General features: G+C 44.1%; 2 protein-coding genes across 3 annotated transcripts in view; one reads left to right on the top strand and one right to left on the bottom strand.

Moving 5' to 3' along the window:
- Nucleotides 1-12597, bottom strand: part of SLC31A1 (solute carrier family 31 member 1) — a 54440-nt gene extending 41843 nt beyond the window's left edge. For both annotated transcript variants that reach the window (XM_018559346.1, XM_018559347.1), the window contains exon 1: nt 12512-12597. The gene's annotated coding sequence lies outside the window, so the exon portion shown is untranslated. The remainder of the gene's footprint in view (nt 1-12511) is intronic.
- A 160-nt stretch (nt 12598-12757) lies between these two features.
- The window catches only part of FKBP15 (FK506 binding protein 15), a 44468-nt gene continuing 34205 nt past the window's right edge, over nt 12758-23020 (top strand). Inside the window, 4 exon segments of the mRNA XM_018559332.1 lie at nt 12758-12963; nt 20735-20841; nt 21002-21089; nt 22848-22917. Of these exon segments, the coding sequence (XP_018414834.1) occupies nt 12914-12963; nt 20735-20841; nt 21002-21089; nt 22848-22917 (315 nt within the window). The 5' untranslated portion in view covers nt 12758-12913.

Here is a 23020-nt window from a genome sequence, read left to right as displayed (position 1 = left end):
AGCACATTCTATCCTGTTATAACATCAGCATTGTAATAGGAATACATACTAGAGTTGTTTTTCATAATGCAATCAAAGCTTACTTGAAAAAAAATCCCTTTTATGTAGCGAGTGCTGCGTTCTGTCTGTCCATCACTTTCATCAACTTCCTGGATTCCCAGTGTGCTTTGAATCTCTTTCCCTGCTGCTTGATATGATGCAATCTCCATTTCTCGAGACTACATATCCCATTATGCATTGCTTCTAGCGAACAATGATAATGTTACATTGCTCAGACATTGAGTTGTAGTTTAGAAGGCAAGCTCTGGGAAAGTTGTGACACAAGGAAGTGCATATTTACAGGGTTGAGTGGAATTGTGTCAGCGCATTGAGGAAGCACATCTTATGGGCATCTTTAATAAGTTTACTAACGTCCAGATTGATATGGTTATTAGGGGTGAGATAAAACTTATAGAAAGTTTATATAGAAAACATATTTAAAATTGACCTTGGTTCCCTGAAGGTTATTTGCGACAGCTTTTAGCAAGCAGCCATTGCAGGGCATTAAGCTGGCCATACACCGTTAGAATGTTGGCCGATTCACTGAAATCTCCTGATATTCAAACAGTGGGTGGCCCTGCTGGTTTGATAAAAGTCAATTACTTAAGGCCCCATTCACACTGAGCGGAAAAGCCCACGATTTCCGCCTTGATATTGCACATTTTTGCCGCACGATATCGCGTAAAGTCGCCTGCCAATGATTTTCTATGGAGATGTCTTAATGTACAGCTCCATGTCACCCGTCGCGGTCGCAAGTCGCGCCTGCAGGACCCTTTTTCCTGCGGATGTCGCGTGAATTTCCTTTTTTTCTAATGCAGTCCGACGGTGAAGGTCGCTGGAACGTCGCCTGAACCGTCGCGTTATCCCTAATTGATATTTGTCAAAGGAACTGGATGAAAATTCTCGGATGAACGGTGACTGAAGCATACCAGCTCCTGTCAGAATACAATAGCCGTCAGGGAAGAATCCTTGTTTAGCATGGATAAGGGAATTTAGTGTTTTTGCTAAACGAGAAAAAAGTACAATATATGGCTAGCTTTCCAGTCCAGTATAAACTAAGATTGGCAACAGTGGCAGGATAATAGTACAGGGGCCCCTGACTCCAGAGGGAACCCATGGGAATGGGTAAAAATGTTCTGCAATTCATATTTTTTTAGTAAGTCTGTTTCCGTTTCAGCACTGCAAGCCCTTAGACCTGCTTAGAAGGTAGTTAGAAATGGCATCCCTTGTATTCTTTCCTGCAAATGCATCGTTGCCATATTACAGGACGTCATCACATATGTAACATGCAAAGATTACACCACTTCATAACATCAAATTCAAATGTCAAAGTCTGCCTTTAAACTCATACGGATGTGCTGCTTAAAGTCAAATGTGACTGACCTGATGTCAGGAATGGATCCCATGAAACTACCAGAGGGCCCGATGTACAATTATTCCGTCACTGTTAGGAAACATTTCCTACATTGTGCACATACTTGCAGGACAGTTTGTACATTTACAAACACCCCCCCCCTAATGAGGTCTATAGAGGTCAGTCAAGCAAGCAGCGGTATTTAGCCACCCTCGGGGAAAGCTGATCACGTTAGTACATTCTAGGAACATGTAAATTCATCCCCAAGTATTTTAGAGGAGAATGATGCTGCCGCTGATTCATCAGGGGGAACAGAGTAACCAGCCAGCAGGCTCAAAAGGTGCCCCAAAGATTGGCACTCAATCAAACTGGATTGGCCAATCGTCATATTGTATCTATGGATCCCCCAAGTTATGTGCAACTAAATGACAGATTCTGCACCACAGCATTTTCCAGTAATCCACATCTGCTGCTCCGAGACAATTTTTAAATCTACACGGGAACAGGATACATTAACAAGTCCACTCCCCCAAGGTTATAAATGAAGTTATAGGTGGAATCTGGTGGTCCAAGTCATCTCCGTTTTCTTTCTTTTTTTTTAAATTCCTTAGGGAAGCCGACAGCCAGATTTCCCTATAAAGTTCCATGTCTATTTTAGGGATCCCTTCTTGGGGTGTTCCCACACTTTGTGTTGCAATCGAACAGGGAGTATGGGAGCCCCACACAAAAAGGGCACAGTCAGGGAACTTGAGCACAAAGATCTTACCACCAGTGTCCCAAGAAATCTGAAGAACCATCAGGTGGTTTAAACAATTTCAAACACTTACCCTTGTAGTGGGGCTACCCCCCAGCACTGAAAGGGTTAAGTGCTAATTTTTCTTGTAGGGGCTCATATAAAGCAGATATACTAACCTGATTTTGTGCCAGCTCAGATATACAGTATGTGTTCTGATGTGTGCCGGGGACTGTACATCTATTGAGAGGGAGCTGAATGCGGTTGGAGATTGTTCTCTATATAGTCAATACATTAAACACATTGTCCCCGGGCACTGTAACGCTTTGTCATTGTCATCCAGGGCGGCCCCAAATCACATGTATACTTCCAAAGCCACAAACAGCAAAATCAACCACACAAAATACATTTTAATTAAAAAACATTGTGTGATTTCAGTTTCTTGTAAAGTTAACCAGTATGGAATTTTACAATAACCCAAAACTGACATTTTCATTTTGCGTTGTTGCTGGTAACTACGTTGAATCACTTGCTGGCTTTTTATGTCTCCAGGACCCAAGTATCAATTATCTGTGTATCCTAAAGAATGACGGAGAAGCGGTTGGTGTGACACAATCATCTGACTTTGTAAGGGCTCGGTCACCCTAGGCTGCATGCTGGGCTTTGATATTTGTGGGTCATGGACCTGGAACACGAATATTGCACATGTGTCAGGAAAGGATCAGAATTCCTTATCTTTAGATATGTTTCAGGTCAAAGACTCAGAAAGCATTAGAGCCAATTAGTATTACAGGCAGGGAACAACATTCTTTATAGCTTTAATCTAAACCCAAGAACAATCATTTACAGCCCAACTGGAGCCTCACATATTATTATGTTAATGCAGCCAGGTTATATATACAATAAATCTGATCTTTTATGACTGGTTTTATTTTGGCAATTGCTACAGCAATCAGAGCATGGGTTGGCTGGGTTCCTGCTTTATGTGAAAGAGGATCAGTTCCCAGCCCCCTTAGTTTCTGTAACACGGGTACTTTGACTCCTGCTGCAGCACTTACCAGTTAAAAAAAATAAGATCATATTTATTACTGTATATGCAGACTATCGGCATTATTCAGGGACAACCTACTGACCATGCTCACAATTGTCAGGGGGGCGTAACACACAGAGCGCAGGGGTCAGGAGTGCGTAACACACGGGGCGCAGGGGTGCGTAACACACGGGGCGCAGGGGTGCGTAACACACGGGGCGCAGGGGTGCGTAACACACGGGGCGCAGGGGTGCGTAACACACGGGGTGCAGGGGTGTATAACACACATTTCCAGAATGTAAAGTGTTCTGTGATTGGAGGAGGCAGATCCTGTCATTCATTTGCCCACCCTCCATTCATGCAACACTTTGCATTCAGGGGAGGACTACAAGTTCTGTCAATTCTGCAAAAGAAGCAGGGGGAGGGGGAGCGGCGCCATGCAGCGTATCCAGCGTCAGTGAAGAGAAGATTTCTACACTAAGCAGCAGCCAGCATGACATGGAACACACTTCATTAGAAGCAAGTTGTGTCCCTGGTGCTGGATACCCAAAAAATGCAAGTAAACTTCAGCGTTAAAGCCTAACTTCAGTAAATTTGTTAAGAGTGGAAGAGAGTAAACATTTCTGCCAGGTTTTTTTTATTTCTTCCTATATATTCCTCTGTTGGGGAGATTTTCCCTCACTTCTTTTATCTGTGACATCCATACAAGAAATGTGGGGAGCAGATGTCACCATGACAGAGAGGTATGGACAGCAATACAAACACTGTCAATGTTTCTAACTCCCTGTTGGGGTGATTTCCTGTCAATTCCAGGTAACTGTAACAAGGCAGTCTGAACTCATTGTTGTGAAGCTTGCCTCCTCGAAGCTTTAATTACTTGTTGTAACGTGCTTAATTAATACACAGAGGTAATACACACTACTTTGTCGAAATTGGATGACTTCTTCTGCCAGTGGCAGCCCAAAACGTTCTTATTCACGGATCTCCGCTAAAATGTTATAATCCGTACCAAGCCCTCCACTACAAAACAGCATCTCCCCTCTCCTTTTATTATTCATTCATTTGGAAAGTCTTTGATGTGACTTGCCTCAATTCACAACTGTGGTTTTCAGTAGTAGCATAAAAGAGCTAATTAGAAACCACATAATAATCCTTGCTTTGTAACAACACAGCTACAGGCTGAGGGATTACAGAATGAGACAAGCGGAAAAATAAATAAATGCATATACAGTATAACATATATACGGTAGACATACAGTATGTATATACATATACAGACACATAGTGAGGTGCTGGCTGTCAGGATTGTGGACGTTGTATATGTGTCACCTATGCTTCTCACATGCACATGGTGTGGGGCTCCGGGGTTTGTGTCTAATATGGAGGAAATAAAAGTTTTGGTTTTCTCTGGATATTAAGAAGTTATTTTCTGGGTTCTAGTATTGTAGAGCTCTGGGTGGGAATAAACCTCCATCCTAGGTCCACATCTTACGTGGGAGCCAGACAGGGACTTCTGCTGCTACATTGGGCTGTAAACAATCAAAAGCGCTCTTGATGTTACATCATTCCTTCCATATTGCTGTGCAAAAGTGACACTTCTGTAGCGCGATATCGCGCGACAAGGTCGTGCAATATCGCCGGTAATGCGCAACACCATTGAGTCTATTGGAGCCAAATCGCGCGACATCCGCCGAAAAATAGGTCACGTTCGAGCTACAAGCTTAACCGACGAGCTACAGGTGACATTGAGCTGTGAGATGTGAACAGCTCCATTGAAATGTATTGGACAAGCTACATTGAGAGACATTGCGCGGAAATATGCGCGACAAACCGCTCAGTGTGAACGGGGTCTAAGAGCCGAACCTGTACCTCTTGCAATATAAATGTATATGTGATGGATATTTATACACACACTGGGGAAATTAAGACCGACACGGAGAAAAATGTGCCAAATTATATATGCAGACTGATGTGGTGTATGTTGCGCCAATTTAATAAAAGTAGACAACAACATTTTGTTAATGCGTATTATGAACAATGCTGCCCCTTTATTTGTCTCTCCACTTCCCTCCCACGTCTCAACTTTGAAGCTGTATCTCTATAACATTCTAATAAATGCACAGCCATCATTCTTCCTCCAATATAGCAAACATTTTAGACACTTTTGTAAAAGGAGAACTGCGGTGAAAGTGCTTAATTAATTTGATGCACGCTATCGCACATGAATAGATCTATCGCACAGCACTTTCTATGCAATTTGGCACAGCTGACACAATGCCATATCAAATATATTTTAACAAATGATGTATTTTCTTTTGTTAACTCCTCCCAAGGTGTGTATACATACACTATGGCCACAATTTTGTTTAAAACCCAATGGGTCGAATTCTCTTAGATCCCACTGGAATAACTTACAATTGGATGATCTGTATGATCAGGATGTACAGTGTATGGGGAACTTTAGATCAGCTTTTCCCAACCTTTTTATTCTGGAGGAACCGTTAAAATAATTTACAGGTTTTAGACCCTATTAGCACAGGGTGATCTGGCATTACTGAGGCAGCAGGGATGCCAGTTGTCCCAGTTCAGATACAGCTGCTGCACTCATTGTAGTTAATGAGAGCGTGACAGCGGCCTCATCTGTAAGCAGCAGCCCACATGTAATTGTACATGATACAAATACATGCCGTCTGGAATAGATGATTGTCCCTGGTTGCAACATAGATGTGTCCAGAGATAGTGACCTAATCCAAACCGCATGTAACCGTATCATATTCCTGCTGCAGGAATCCCACATAGCCCCATGTGAATTGGGTTTTAGGGAACTCCTGCAAAAAAGAATCTTATGTAGAGCTCATGGTACATTAGTGTTATCAATAAGTTGTAAATAAAAGAATGTGGTGTGCCTGGAGTATTTCACAGCCAGGGCAGATCATCACACTTACCTACCGTATATGACAAAATGATTCTATGTTATAATGTTCAAGAAGAATTCTCACCTTGTATTATTTTTATATGGAAAGACTTTGGTTCCACACGGCCTCTTGATTGACAGCTCTTATCTCACTGTCTTTCCACTTTCCTGGTGTGCACCACCAGGGCACAGGAGTGCAGATGGAAGGGGGTACGCTTTCACCAGAATCAGAAAAGGCACTAGAACTGGGCGGAGAGCCTTGTATTGTGTCTGAAATGTGCACAGTCAGCCTAGGTTCACACCTGGGCGACTCCTGATCTTGCGGCACTCACGCACAAAACCGCATGGATTGCCGCACGGTAATGTAGTCGCCCATCGCAGCCAATCGCCCTGTAGGTGCCGTTATTTTCTACAGGCACCCCAGTCGGGCTGGGCGGATCGAGTGGTTTCACGCACCTATTCCGCCTGTGCAATTGAAAAGGCTGCGCGGCGTGTGTAGCAAAAAAATGTACATGTACCATTTGTTAGTGATTGCCATGCGGATGTCACCCCATTGATATTAACCAACCGCTGTGTGCACTAGCGTCCCAGGTGTCGCTGAGGTGTGAACCTAGCCTCAGTGAGATAAACGCTGTGTGCGATCAGGAATAAAAAGGAGTGGACTGTCAAAGTCTGAATCTCAGTTTCTAGTCCACACAGAAGCAAGAGATAAAAAGGAACACACACTGTGGAAGATAAGTGACTGAGCTGTGAAAATGATACAAGGTGAGACTTCTTCAAAATGAATAATATCAACAAAGGGAACAAACAGAAACAATTTGTGGTGCCCCTAACATTAGTGAATAGTGTAGAAGTGACCCCTAACATTGGTGATCAGTGGAAATAAGCCGCCTTGCATTGGTGGTCAGTGTAAGCAGAGGATACATTTGCCATTGCATAAGGAGCCATTAGCAACCTCTAGAGCAGTGATGGCAAACCTTGCTGAGCCTGAGTGCCCAAACTGGATGGCTAAACCAACGTATGTGTCTCAAAGTGCCAATCCTGCACTTAGACCCGAATACTGATGATTTATTTTAGAAAAAACACTTCATACGACTGTCTGAACTAATTATGTGATTCAGTCTTAGAAGACAAATACAATACTAGAGGTTTTAACTACACTACAGAGTGACATGTACCTTTTGTACTGTGCTAATGAGTGAAGGGTTACATTGCAGTGTGCTACTAAAAAGGTACATGTCATGCAGCACACTGAGAACAACAACAGAGAACAGTCTCTCTACAGCTTGGAGTCAGTGGTGGAGCACCAGAGCCCAGTTGCAGCTGTGGCCGAGGTGACCCTGGTAGTTCTGCCACCGACTCCAACCTGTACAGGAACTAATCTCAGCAATACATTATATAAAAATGCAGAATACTGCCAACTATAGAAGACTACATATTCCAACAATACATTTTACTATAATGCAGAATACCAACTATAGAGGACTACAAATCCAAGCAATATAATATACAGCAATGCAGAATACCACCAACTAGAGAGGGCTACATATCCCAACAATACATTATACAGCAATGCAGAATACCACCAGCTATAGAAGACTACATATTCCAACAATACATTTTACTATAATGCAGAATACCACCAGCTATAGAAGACTACATATTCCAACAATACATTTTACTATAATGCAGAATACCACCAGCTATAGAAGACTACATATTCCAACAATACATTTTACTATAATGCAGAATACCACCAGCTATAGAAGACTACATATTCCAACAATACATTTTACTATAATGCAGAATACCACCAGCTATAGAAGACTACATATTCCAACAATACATTTTACTATAATGCAGAATACCACCAGCTATAGAAGACTACATATTCCAACAATACATTTTACTATAATGCAGAATACCACCAGCTATAGAAGACTACATATTCCAACAATACATTTTACTATAATGCAGAATACCACCAGCTATAGAAGACTACATATTCCAACAATACATTTTACTATAATGCAGAATACCACCAGCTATAGAAGACTACATATTCCAACAATACATTTTACTATAATGCAGAATACCACCAGCTATAGAAGACTACATATTCCAACAATACATTTTACTATAATGCAGAATACCACCAGCTATAGAAGACTACATATTCCAACAATACATTTTACTATAATGCAGAATACCACCAGCTATAGAAGACTACATATTCCAACAATACATTTTACTATAATGCAGAATACCACCAGCTATAGAAGACTACATATTCCAACAATACATTTTACTATAATGCAGAATACCACCAGCTATAGAAGACTACATATTCCAACAATACATTTTACTATAATGCAGAATACCACCAGCTATAGAAGACTACATATTCCAACAATACATTTTACTATAATGCAGAATACCACCAACTAGAGAGGGCTACATATCCCAACAATACATTATACTACAATGCAGAATACCACCATCTATAGAGGACTACATATCCCAACAATACATTATGCTACAATGCAGAATACCACCAACTATAGAGGACTACATATCCCAACAATACATTATACTACAATGCAGAATACCACCAGCTATAGAGGACTATATATCCCAGCAATACATTATACAGCAATGCAGAATACCACCAACTATAGAGGACTACATATCCCAGCAATACATTATACAGCAATGGAGAATAATATGAAGCTACATACTCTGTTGTGCCGGGGTGGCGGCCTGATGTCTCCAGGGCAACTGGAGGGCTGTGTGGGCTTTCAGGTGAGCTGTGCAGGCTCTCATGGATGCTGTACAGTTGTCAGATGGGCTGTGTGGCTCTCGGGGGCTGTGCGGCTTTGAGGTGGACTGTACGGGCCCTCAAGGGGGCCGTGCCGCTCTCAGGGGGAGTGGGCAGCTGCGGCTCTCTGGGGAGTGGGCAGCTGCGGCTCTCTGGGGAGTGGGCAGCTGCGGCTCTCGCAGGAGTGTTAATATGCCTGTTTTAGAGGCCACTGCTACCCGATTGTGACCAGCACGGATCGCCTACCGAGGCCCCTGAACCTGGTCCCTCTCTGGCACGTGTGCCATAAGTTCGCCACCACTGCTGTAGAGTAACCCTGGTTGAGACAGGCAGCTTCAGACACTAAAGCTGGCCATACACTTATTGGTCACACTTGATTCCCCTTTTAACACCAAAAAGTGTGGATGAGGGAATCCCCCCATCAGGCTATTGTATTCCGACAGTGGTGTGTGTGCCGCTGTCAGAATACCCGAACAATGATTGGCTGCGGTCACTGTTTAGACCGGGTTCTTTGACAAAAGTCGAATTGGGGTGCCGGCAGGGCCACACACTGCTCCAGATTTGTATACGTAATGTGTGCAGTATGTGGCCAGCTTTATAAAAAGAGGTGGAATACATATAATCTCAGAAGGTTGTTCCGGAATGGTGCTTTAGCAGCAAAATTAGAGGTCATCACATTTCATGCAATCTGATGTAGCACAATGCTACAAAAGTAGTCAAGGTCAATGGAGAAAGTTATGTGCAGCAGCAGAAGCCACATCATTATAACTGCTACTTCATAGATTGTTGGACTGACTCCTACATAGTTTCGAACAATACAAGTCCATCGACTTTAAAAAAGAAAGGGGGGGGGGGCGAGAGTTCCCAGCCCTATGTAAGCTCCAAGAAGGGGATTTATCAAAACTGGAGCAGACAGAATCTGGAGCAGTTGTCCATAGTAACCCATCAGCTTTCATTTTCAAAACTTAACTGAATAGACTGAAAAAAGAAACCGATTGGTTACTATGGGCAACTGCTCCAGATTCTCTCTGCTCCAGTTTTGATAAATTCCCCTCATGTCTTGACTTGAAGCTTACACAAGGCTTCCGCTCCAGCAGCCAAATAGAGCAATGAGGGAGTAAAGGGAAGGTAAGTATATGTGGCTGGGGAGGAGGTAAGTTACATTGACAGGGTTATCCACAAGAAGGTGAAGAGTTTGGAGAAGGCCGGAGAAGGGAACAATCTAGGACAACAAAGCTGATGTGGAAAAATTCTCCAATTCAGCTCACTTTCCAGATCAGCTATGTTGTCCTAGATTGTTCCCTTCTCCTGTCTTCTCTATTCTCTTCACCCCTTTGTGAAGAACCCTCTGTTTCCTCTCTCTGCATTCTTCCTCAGTCTGAATGTTTGCAGGAAGAAAGTAGGGTCATATCAGTTTGCTTTTTTACCTTCATCTATTAACAGGCTGGAGGCAAGTTGGTGACCAAGTGATATAACTTATCTGCAACATTAAAAAAATGAGGTCACCAACTTTCCTGCGCTGTCTGCCAGGACCACAATACTTCCGTATACATACTTAAACTGTGAGTGAAGAGGTTTGCTTCAAGCTGCCGGCCGGGTGATGAAGGTAGATGAGCTCCGGAGACTCACCCAGGGCTGCAATGTGCCCGAGTAGCCAGGAGAGAAAGGATTGTCAGCGCTGGATGTAAACAAACAACGATGGCCATCAGATCTTTGTAAATACAGATCTGTGGAGGGGGAGGGTGGGAATGGTTAGCTCTGGGCACTTCATCCTAAAGTACACTTACCCTTTAATCCTTTCACTGCTAAAGCGGTTTTGTGTTTTTTTACACACAGGTTATAATCCACATTTTAGGCGTGAAAATTACTTAGTTGCAAATGTTTACGTCGCACAATATTAGCGCATCTCTTTATCAAACCCAACATTTTTGTAAAAAAATAAACTTAAGTTAATTTTAGTGCCCCAAAAAAACAATATAATACCCATTTTGTTTTCTAAATGATAAAAGATGAGGTTATGACGAGTAAACAGATACCCGACATGCAAAGGTTAAAAATGGTGTGTGTCCGTTAAACGGAAACAAAATATGGTACCCCAAATTGTCCATAGGCGATGTTTTAAAAGCCGTACAGGTCATCAGTTTAGAGATAACCCTGAATATTGGCCCTAGAATGATTGCTCTCTTTCTTTGGCGTGTGCGGCGATACCGAACATGTGTAGCGCAATCGTCGCTTTCGTACGTAGGTGCACCCCATGCGTGTTTAGGGTAATAGGGGAGCTTACAAGCCGCGTATGTGATAGCATACTAGTGGTGACAGGTTCTATTTCGGGTGACATTAGGGGTCTATTAGACCCCTAGTGCCACCTTTCAACTTCAAAGAAGACATTGGAGCACAGATTGCACTTCAATAGCTTCTTCCCTGGTTCCTGCTACCGGGGAATGACAGCTGGGGGACCGGAACCGGAACAATAACCCCCCAGCCCCCTCCCCCCCCACCAATATTACATAGAACGGGGAATAAGATTTTTCAGCAAATAAAAGGGTAAGTGGCAATTTTCCAATATTTTGCTTTGTAAATGGGACCATGTAACAAGTATAAAGTAGGCGTTATCCCAGATTGGCTGGAGAAGTGGAAATACCCTTTAAATGCTGACATGTTTGATTTTAGGTGCCAACATTGTGTGCGGTCGCTGTGCGGACTATTATCACTGGGTGCAGGTTAATGAAGTGATCATGATGAGTGAGAGCCGCCATTATTCTTCAAGAGGCTGATTATCTATCACATCTTCTGTCTCACTCCAGCCACATATCACAGAAACATCTGTAGACAGCGCCAAGTTGTGTACACAGTGGGTGAGGGTTAGAACCTCGTCCCTGCCAGCAGGATTTCCCTTTAGTTCAGAATCACAAGAGGTGAGCGGAAATCGCTCCAGAAAGAATTCCCCTTGTGACATTTGTTTTCAGGACAGGTGTCCCCCACTGAAAGCTCCCACCTCACTTCCTGTTTCGGTGACAGATTTCCCATCACTTTCTGTCCTGTCCTGATCCATAGAACAGTCACGGAACTCACTGATCTGGGTATCTTACGTTCCCCTTTATTATCATCATCATTGTACATGAATGCAATGATGTACGTAAAGGAACCATGTGCACGCAGAAATACCCAGGCTGCCATTGCTCGTCTACTTCAGAAAATGCTTAACGCCTGGCTGTCATGCTGACTCAAATATTTCAGCATTATTCTGAGACTCTGACAAACCACACGAATGCAGTTCTGAAGGTCTGACTTCACTGGCTGCATGCTTGTCACATGACACTTACGTAATTGGCTTCCACCCAAAATCAGGACAGCGTCTGCCCACTTGTATACAATGGCGGAGGGACATTAGACATCGGGTGAGGGCTGTCTGTCCATTAACAAGCATTGCAGATGAAAGTTTTGTGGGACACTTTGGGAAAAGAAGAGAGATGACACATTGGAAATAAAAAAAAAAGTGACCGGCAACTACAGTCACTGTACATGGCATTATATAAAGGACAGGTCCCTGCTGAAAACTGATGCCAAGGACGAGCTGAGCTACTGGTGTCACCCCCAACACTGCACACAGCCATTGCACTCACCTAGATGTTCCCAGCCGCTCTCTGCCCGATGTCACCTCGGAGCTCTCCACACACAGTCACTCCTCCTGACAGACACATCCGCCTGCCCAGGACCCGCCCCCTCGCTTAATCGTGGAGCGGAGATCACCATCCCCCTCAATGAAGCCTCGGAGCCAGATCACGCCCACTCAAATTTACACCGTTAAGGGTTTACACCGATTGGTCGCTGCAAAGAGGCGTGGAACGCACGGAAGTTGGCCGGAGTCAGGCGCCACGTTGCTGGCCCTGGTCACATGTTTGCGGCAGCAGCCGGCTTTTTACGGCGGGGAGGGAGGTCAGCTGACAGCCCCGTGACTGAGAAGCAGCCCGGAAGAGTTGACTGTCGGGAGACTGTGTGGGGTCACACCACAACTGTGGACTACCATGTTCGGGCCGGACGAGGACGATGCTGACTTCCTGTCACCCACAGGGGGGTAAGTGAGCCTTGGGGGAGAGGGAAGGACCTGACTGACAGCTGTCAGTAGGAAGTATTGTGTATGTAATGCACGTGATGGGAAAGTATAAGACTCAGTTACTGTCCAGTGACCGGGGCACCACAGGTCCCAGCGTTACTGTCCTGTGACCGGTGCGCCACGTCCCAGCGTTACTGTCCTGTGACCGGTGCGCCACGAGTCCCAGCGTTACTGTCCTGTGACCGTTGGTTGTCCGGTGGCCGGGGCAGCCGGAGCCCCAGTGTGGTTGTCCGGTGGCCGGGGCAGCCGGAGCCCCAGTGTGGTTGTCCGGTGGCCGGGGCAGCCGGAGCCCCAGCGCGGTTGTCTATTTCCTTTTGTGTTGCCACTCCTGGTGTTTCTATTCCATATCTGTAGGGCTGCAGATCCCGTTAGGTGTGTCTATTGTCTGTGTCCTGGCCATGCTGTCCAGTGACCTACTGGCCACAATGAATCTACTAATGGCGCACCATTGCCCTTTGCAGATTCCCAGATGAAGAAACCTGTATAAACTGTCAGTCACAGGCAGATCTCTGTGATCCGCAGACTCGGGATCTGTCTGAACCCGCCAATCCTTTATTTCTGAACCACTTCATTTTTTATTACTGCTGGTAGTGTGTGCATGAGTGGCATCAAAGGGGAGAATCCATTAGCATATACCCAGTTGTATCATTCTAAATCCTTGAGTGTCAAAGGATCATCTTTGTGTAAGTCAGGAGGAAGTATGAACAGGCCCGGAGGGGAAAAGCAGAAGTTGGTGATTGTTCCTCATAAAAAGGTTTTGGATTAGTCGTGTCCTCCACGTGTGCTTTCTAAACCGTCACTCATGATCACATTCCTATTTGGCTGTCATTTGTTCTTTTGCTTTAGCAACTCCTGAGGCTCCATTTCCACTAAGATAAAGGGGGAAAGATACACAGGGCGTGTCAGTGGGGCTTCATAGAGACTACTAAACGGTCATGAGAACTCCCAAGTTTGGAAGTGCTTGTTGTCAAATGGAGAGATTTCCCAATGTATTGCTGAGTTGATGCCACCAATGACCAATCCTGACCATTTTCCTGTAGAAAGGGAGAAGACCCCTTAACCCCTCAAGTTCTTCATGCGTACATTGGCTGAATCAGAGGAGATGCATGCAGCGGCGGCATATGTTTTCTTTGGGGACAGGCATATCTTGCGTAGGACAACTGCCTTCCCATTCTCTCCATGTGTCCACCATACATGTTATAATCTGACTATACAATCTCAGTACAATCAATTTTAAATGTATCAGATATGAGGACCTACCAAATCTATCCAATCAATTTGTGACTCTTGCACTACATAGTTGTTGGTAGACCTAAAAGAGAATGTAACGTGTCGCCATTAAAGGCTCCCCCGCCCCCCCCATGCTGCTGTCAGGACTTACCTTATTTGATGCCTCTTGATCCAATCATCTTCTTCCTTCCACTTGTTTCCGACAGTCCCTCCAGTGCTGGTGCTGGTCTCTGATCCAGAGCAGACTACTCGTGTCCCGCGGTGTCTGTCCAGCATGTGCGCTCCCAGCTGCCGGGCTGCATCCATTCACGTTAGTTTTCTCTTTTCTCCCCTCCGCTCTACTGTGCATGCGCCCACACACTTCTTCCTTCACAGCTGTTTGGGAGCCGGAAGCGAGCGGCGCTGGAACAGGTAAGTAATTAGATATTTTCCTTTTTTTTAAATCATGTTTGCTAGCAGTAGATATATACCAAAAAAAAGAATGAACTTCAATTCTGCTTTAAGGCTTCATTAACACTGACGCAGCAAAAAACGCTGCAAAACACACTGCACTGCGTGTGCAGAAACTCATGCAGATCTGGTCTGCATTTGGTGTGAACACATGCTGGGTTTTATTTACTACGGGAGTAGAAACTGTTCACTTAAAGCTGAACTCCACCCTTACATACTGTCTTGCACAGTTGTACCGGCTCCTCTCCTGTGCTCAAAATTGCCTCCTGATTTCGCGGCACACTGTAAGCTTCTCACAATGTGCATTAGAAGCTGCAGCAAGTCATGTAGAGCCCACCTTTGGTTGCTAGTTGGAAGACATCCAGCATCATCCAGCTCCTTCCCTCCCTAGATTTACTGTCCCTGGCACATGCCTTTTACCCGGTATTCATTGGGTTTCAGTTATTTTAATCATTGAGGGTCCTCATCATGTGTGGGTGATACCTGGGTGGTCTGTGGTTTTCAGGAAGCTATATACAGCCACTTACACCAACCATGATCTGACTGCATTCCTTGGAGATCACAGCACAGAGACTCGGGCATGTGTATTCTTACTTGAATCTTCTCAGTGTTCTTAGTGTATTCCTTCCAGATTTGTGCAGGACTCCAGTCCAAAACTTTGCCTCTGTTCAGGAGCTTCCTGTAATAAAGACCAGTCAGTGCTGCTCTGTCTCCTTGTGCAGGGTGACTGGTCTTGTCTCCGCCCCCTGCTGTAGTTTTCTGCAAGCAGCCTGTGGCGGGTGGGGTTTGCTGGGTCCCTCCCTCTGCTCTCTGCACAGCCTATATACAGCAATGTTACAATGCCCCTGCTACTTTTAACACCTGCGGCTTGTAACAGAACTAAAACCTGACAGGAGTTCTAATGCTAAAAAAACAACAATGAAACGTTTTAGCTATAGAACCCTGTTGTCTTGATATTTTTTTTTCTTTATTGTAAATGAGAGGGTGTACACTTCAAAAACGTAAAACAAACCTTTCATATATTATAGCAGCTTAGTAGTCCTCAGATGTGGGGGCTGCATTAGTTTTCTTTTTTCAGGCTTCTTTCCTTGTGTTGTTTTTTTACCTGTTGATTGTGTCAGTAACACACTTCCTGTTTTTGGATGACAACACTCCCCTTTCTGTATCGGCACAACAGAAATGGGATAGGACTATGGAATCCCAGCCCCTTCCTAATATTTATGACCTAGAGGGATGGGGTTTTCTAGTGATCAGAGATAGCTGAGAACAGTGTAATAATAGCAGTAAGCACAGGCAGAGAGCACAGGAAGTTTTCAGCTCTCAGGATTCCTGGCACAATTAATAGGTATTGTTTGAATTTATCAAGCACATATAACAAGCACTTCAGTGGTATATTTACGAGAGCAAATAAGAGGAACTTTTCGTTAGGGTTTGCGTACGCATTCTAAGCAGTTCTCCCTTCAAAAAACATTTGCATGTTTAAAAACGTTTGGCAAGCTTGAAGCTTGATAAAGCCCACAAAGGCCTGCCAGAAACTTGTTTAAAAAGATAGTCAGCACTTCCATCGAAATCTATAGTCAACAAAACTGGAGTAGCGCTAATAGCTGCTTTTAAAATGTTCCAGAAACCCTTCAACGCTTGGCAATTGCTTGTAATGCTTGCTCATGCTGCTTGGCATAGATAAGCAGAGGTCAAACATTACCCATGTTTTGGGACCTACAGATCATTTTAAATTGCACCAATCAAACCAACGGCTGAGCTTTCAATTCAATAGAAACCAGTGTTATATTCACTGAGAAAACAACCTATCCAATTACTGCAGACCAGTGACATCACTGAGAATGCTGCCTATCCATTCACTAGAGACTGGTGGCATCATTGAGAATGCAGCCTATCCATTCACTAGAGACCAGTGACATCATTGAAAATGCAGCCTATCCATTCACTAGAGACCGGTGGCATCATTGAGAATGCAGCCTATCCTTTCACTAGAGACCGGTGACATCACTGAGAGTGCATCCTATCCTTTCACTAGAGACGGGTGACATCACTGAGAATGCAGCCTATCCATTCTCTATAGACCAGTGACATCACTGAGCAGCCTTTGTAAAATGATTCCTTAGTATTAATGGAACGTGTACACTTGCATTGCGCGGATTATATCTGTTAAAGTTGACTTCCTGCATAAAAAGCGAATCTTTGTTTTAGCTCCTAACAAGGTCAAGCCTTTAATTATTCATGCATTTTGCTCTGTGCTCCAATGACGGGTCCTGTTCTGAATCCAGGGTGATTTGTGTTGTTTGAATGCCCTCAGTGTGGAGGCAAAGGACAAGGCTGAGGAAGTGGATAGTTGGCTTCTCATATTTGCACTAACAAGTATCAGATGATCTGTATTATTGCAGTTAACATGCACATGGAAAGCCAGACATTCTACCCATTTCACAAACCTCTGCTGCACGGACGGGTCAAGGAGATGCCTGTTTGCTGTTGTGTGTGTTTTCAATGTGCGGCTCTTATGGCAGAGAAGTGATAGATTTCACATACGTGTGTCAAGATACATGACCGCTTTGTGTCATCAGAACACTGGAGAGGAGGTAACGGAGACTTCCAAACAAGATGTCCTGGATGTGGAGGAGCGATTACCTCTGGCAGGAGGTCCACGGGTCAGTTTGCTGCTTGATAACAGAAAGTAAAGCTGGGACACTATAGGCTGTAGCAACGAGAGGTCACTGAAAAAGGGGTTCGCGCCAGGTTTAGCTGTGTACTGGTGCTCATCTGTTTGTCTGTGCATGTGTGTTTAAACTAAACCTAGCTTTCTCTGACTTATTTAACAGAGTCTGATATATATTATTACCATATAGTATGTATATTGTTTGCAGTTCTTTTTATACAATATTATATTTAATTTACAAAGTTTTAGGTATTCCCTGGATTAGCTGTTGAGCAATAAACAATTGCTGACATAAGGCATCTAGTAAACCTGTTGTTTATAGTCAGTCTGAGCAGAATGATAGACTTGCATGTAAAGAATGGTAAACGCAATCATTGTATATGTCTGTTTATATGTATGTGTAGATTTTAAAACCTGGCTAACACTTTTGCCATATAGCAGTTTTGCGACCTTCTCGAAGGCCTGAGATTGTCACCCAGCTCTAAAACTAGTGGGTACATTAAAGGGTTTCTAAACCCGCACGTTTTTTTTTGCATATACAGTATCTACTGCTAGCAAGCAGTAGATGTATGCAAAAAGTAAAAAAAAAAAATGCTTTAAAACTTTTAAACTTACCCCTGTCTTCGCCGCACGCTCCTGTCTGAAAATCCAAAACTGCTCAGGCGGCCGCAAAGCATCTTGGGGCAGGCGCATGCGCAGTTCGGATTTTCGGCCGGGAGACGAGGAGAGACGCAAGGTTAGTCTATGGACGCGTACACCCGCATGCAGACACCGTTTTGACAGGAAGTGCCAGCAAGGACAGAGGGGTCAGCGCTGGATCGGAGATTTTGCCGCAGCGCTGGAGAGAAGGCTGAAAAGGACGGGAAAGAAGATCGGATTAAGAGACATCATTTAAGGTAAGTGCTTTGATTAACATTGGGGGGAGGGAAAAAAATTTGACTTTTTAATGTCACTTTAATGCCCGTGTCAAGGCAAACCAAAAACCCTACCCTTACAGTGGGGCTACCCCTGCATTGTAAGGGATAATTGCTTGCTCATGCCAGGAGGACCGCAGTAAAGCACTTTTAGTTACCTGATCCCTGCTCCTCTGACAATTGGCTATCACCTCTCTCCCCCTCCAGTTGATAGAATGTCCCTTGGCATCCTCACGTCTAATGCAGGTCTGGAACGTGAATTAAATATTGTGACGTCAAAAGTCACTAAACCGCCAGAGCGAAGGGGAGAAGAGGCTGCGAGGACTGGTCTAGCAGCCCAGAAGAAGCCGGGTGCAGGTGCAGCAAGTAGTGCAGGGGCAGCCCCACTTCAAGGGGAGTTTTATGGTTTTCCCGGAGATACAGTAATACCTTGGTTTACAAGTAACTTGGTTTGAGAGCGTTTTGCAAGACAAGCAAACATTTCTGAAAAATGTTGCCTTGATATACAAGCGATGTCTTGCAATAAGAGCAAAATTCTGTAGAAAAGCACCACGCGAATAAGGCTGTAGCAGTGCGAGCGATGAGTCTGTTTAAGGACAATGCAATGTCACATTGGATAGATTCCTTGTTAAGGTTTCACGAAATGAAAAAGATTCCATTGAGTCAAGAGAGAGCAGTGATTCCGTTAGTGATAGTGAAAGTCGTCCTACACAATAATCCTCCTCTCTCTTGTCCCCCTCACACCAGCCACGAAGGTACCGGTAATTGGTTTATTTTTCCTTATATTTTGTACAGTATTATATTACAGTACAGCATTGTAATCATTTGTATATGAATATTTTTGGGTTGTGGAACCAATCATCTGAATTTCCATTATTTCCTATGGGGAAATTCGCTTTGATATACAAGCGCTTTGGATTACAAGCATGCTTCCGGAACGAATTATGCTCGTAAACCAAGGTATTACTGTATTCTTGTTAGTACAGTTCCACATTTCCAGAGGTTAGGTCTAGTGATGGGTCACTCAGGCACTGAGTGTTTCTGATCTCTCCATATTTCGGGGAGCACTAGTGCTGCTTTTAGGAAGGTTATAGTAACAAGAAACGTAGAATGATCTAGCGCCTTCTCCCTCCCTTTAGAGCCGTCTTGTCAGGCTTGTGTTTTTGGGCCCCGCAAGGCCTTCTCACTCCTCCTTTCCCTCTGGTTCAAAAATGTCCATTGAATGAATGCTGTTTCTTCTGTGAACTGTTATTTTGAAGCTGAATACTTCAGTAAATGCAGAGTGTTAGTTGCAATTGTTACCATAATGTTCTTTACCAAAGTGCTATAATCTGCAGGTGGGGCCCTCAGTAGACCTGGCCCCTTGAGGATTTATTTCACTGAATTTGTCCAAAACGGAAAAAAGTATTTAAACACTGCACTGCGCACTGCAACATGGTACCACCCATCGCAGCATGCTGCAACGCACATTAAAGGAGAACTACGGGGTTAAGGCTTTTCCCCATAGTTCTCTTTAGGGTAACGGGAGGACACAAACTAGCGTCCTCCCGTCACCCTAAGCTCAGTATACCGCGAGCAACTGCTCGCGGTATACTGAGACACCGCAGCTGAAGCGGATCCCGACAATTATGTCTGGATCTGCCCAGCTGCGTGAGTGACAGCTGGCTCTGCCTATCTAGAGGCAGAGCCAGCTGTACCCGCCCCCTCCCCCGTCCGATCCGCCAGTCAGCGCTGGCGGAGCGGGGAGGGGTGAATCCAGCCCCTCCCCTGTCACGGCAGAGAGCCGTGACAGGATCGAGAAGTGAGCGGAAGCCGGTATGTGTTCGCTCACCTTCCGATCTACTGAGCCGACCTGTGACAGTCTCATTGTCACAGGTCGGCTAGAACTATGAGGTGAGTGAAAAGCACTCACCTCATAGTTCTCCTTTTGAGGAATGAAAAATAATGAGTTCAGCTCTAATGCACCACATTAGAGCTGAACTCGAGGATAATGCAAATATTGTCTAAATGCAGGAGAGATGTGTAATACTTGAATCTTGAGCTTGGTGTATTTCTTCCATATCTGGGCAGTAATCCAGTGTGACACTTTGCCTCTGTACACGAGCTTCCTGTAATAAAGACCAGTCATTGCTGCACTCTCTCCTTGTGCAGGGTGACTGGTCTTGTCTACGCCCCTTCCTGTTTTCTGCAGGCCAACTGTAATAGGTGGAGCCTGCTGGGTCCCTGCCACAGCTCTGCTCTGTGCACAGGCTATGTGTATCACAGTGATACTGTCCCTGCTACTTTTATGTTGTAATAGCAAGGTGGCTATAGAGGAATATATTTGAATAAGAGTTTTTGTGCCTGGAGTTCAACTTTAAAAGTATGCACATCAACACAATGCAGTTTGTTAAATGATTGGATGTCGGCGCAAGCCAAATGTAGTGGATGTGGTGTGAATCCGTGTGTATGTTCTTTTTTTTTTCAGGGCGAAACTGGCCTCTCTCTTTGGAATGGATCAGACAGGAACTGCCCAGGGGAATGAGTCTTTTCAGTACACGGCACCTAAGCAGCCTAAGAAGCATGGGTCAGCAGGTGAGAAGCAATGCCTTAGGATTTGGGAGGGGTCCCCCAATCTGAGATTTGAAGTGATTGTGGGGAACAGCAGGGGGTGGTGGTGACAGGAAGGGAGGCAGCAACACTGGTTTCCCAAACTTATATCCGGAATGTTCAGAGCTCTTTTTTCTTTTGCCAGGTGTGAAGTCTCCCAAACCAGCCGGAGCGCCTCCTGCAGGCCCTGTACCCTCTCTCATTTCTGCCACAGCAGTGCATGCTTATAAATAGTAAGTTTTTTCTTCTTTTGTGCCTGCATATCTCTGTCAGCAAATCAGCAAGCTTTAAAAGCAAAGTGCACCTTTTCTGTCTATGTTTAGGTAGTCGGATAGCAACATCATGCCTCCCACCCTCCACTTACCTGAATCGTGGGCTTTTTCTCCCCGCAGACTTGTTTACCTTTTTGAATTTTGTGCGGCTGTTCGTGGTTCCACTCACACAACCGCATCATCCATTCCCAGATTCTTTGACAGGATCTGTGAATGGGGGAGCTAAAAGCCCCATCATCTGCCATGCGTGCGCAGAGGCAATTGTAATTCTCAGTGGAAAACAAGTGCAGTGATGTTACGACACTTGTAGTCCATTGACACTTTTACCCATTCCATGATACTGAATGTCTGTACCACGGTATGGACTTGGACGGGAGGAAGAGTCTGCAGAAGCCAGAGCATTGCACCTGCGATCACTGATCAGGATTGCAATGCTTTACTGGCTCCTATGCAAACAAAAAATCATCATTTTTTTTTTCTTTTATAAAGGTGTGTAAGTTTGTTATTTTTTAATTTTTTTAAAAGGTGGAAGTTCCCTTTTAAACTTCAGGTTTTCTTTGCCGTTAGTATCTTATTACCTTTTTTGTTAAACAACAACATTTTCAGGCTATTTATCCCACGTAAGGCTGACCATAGACTGCCTGACATAAGCAGTAAATACTCTTAAAGCGGACCTTTACCCATATCTTTAAAATAACAAACACGCCTTTAGAAATGTTTAGTAATGACAATCTACAAATGGGTACTCCTAGATCATTGCTGGATTTGTATTCTTTCCATACCTTATTTCTCTTTTCTTCCCCAATCTTCTGATAGTGGCCATGTTTACTAAGGGCAGAATACTAGCTCTCCTATTACTTCCGGGATTACTGGCACATGTGACTAGGACATGTGACCATGCACATCATCTCTGGGGAGGAAAATTGCCTTTTCCTGAGATCTCATGAGATTTTCCAGCAATGCTCTGCTGATGACAAGGCAATCCCAGTGTGCATTGCTTTGGCAAACTGAAGTCATTTTGCACTTCCAAAGCATGAAGTGAATGCTCTGCAAGTGTAAGTATTTCAAAATCACAGCATTTTATACCTGACATGTCTATGTTATTATTCATCATCATACATAGAGGGATGCATTGGTAGAATTAGATTTCTGAGTGTAAAGGTCCCCTTTAAATTTGAGCATCACTTGTGAATATCATCTCATCTGCTCTCTGCAGGGAGAAGATTGTGAACTGAGCGATCAATGGTTTGTGATTACTCATTTCTTGATCAATAGAGGGGACATGTGAACGCTTCAGTGTCACACGTCAGCTCTAACTATGGGGATGACCTTCTGTCTCCCCTTAGCGCATTTCACTCTCCCCATAATTCTTTTTTATTTCACTTCGTTATAGTTGTATTTAGTTAGCGAACATAAATATTACAATTATAATTTGTCAAGCCTTTTTATTGATTGAAAACAGCACCGTACAAGCTGCATTCCTCTTTGTTTCCCCCCCTCACATTGACTGGTCGTAGTCCTCGTAGACTAGAAAAGGGATAGGCAACCTCGACACTCCAGCTGTGATGAATCTACGAATACCATCATGTTTCTGCTATCATGCCTGTGGCTGTCAGAGTATTGCAATGCCTCATGGCACTCGTGGTTCCACAACAGCTGTGGTGCCGAGGTTGCCAACTTTGGATTGGACATTTATATGTTCCTTTTTTGTATTTTCAGTGTGAATGGGCAGTATGTCAAACAAGGCAAGTTTGGAGCTGCTGTTTTGGGAAACCACACTTCCAAAGAGGTAAGTCAATTCTCATAGTTTATAGCATTAGCTCTGTTCAGTCAAGTGTTTGTTGCATGCTCTTAAAGTAAACCTGTTATCTTCTTAAAGGGAATGCATACTT

This window comes from Nanorana parkeri, unplaced genomic scaffold, assembly GCF_000935625.1.
Source record: "Nanorana parkeri isolate BGI_ZX_2015 unplaced genomic scaffold, ASM93562v1 scaffold389, whole genome shotgun sequence".
In the NCBI taxonomy this organism is placed as follows: Eukaryota; Metazoa; Chordata; class Amphibia; order Anura; family Dicroglossidae; genus Nanorana; species Nanorana parkeri.
Note: the sequence above shows the minus strand (reverse complement) of the source record. Positions and strands in the feature narration are given on the sequence as shown.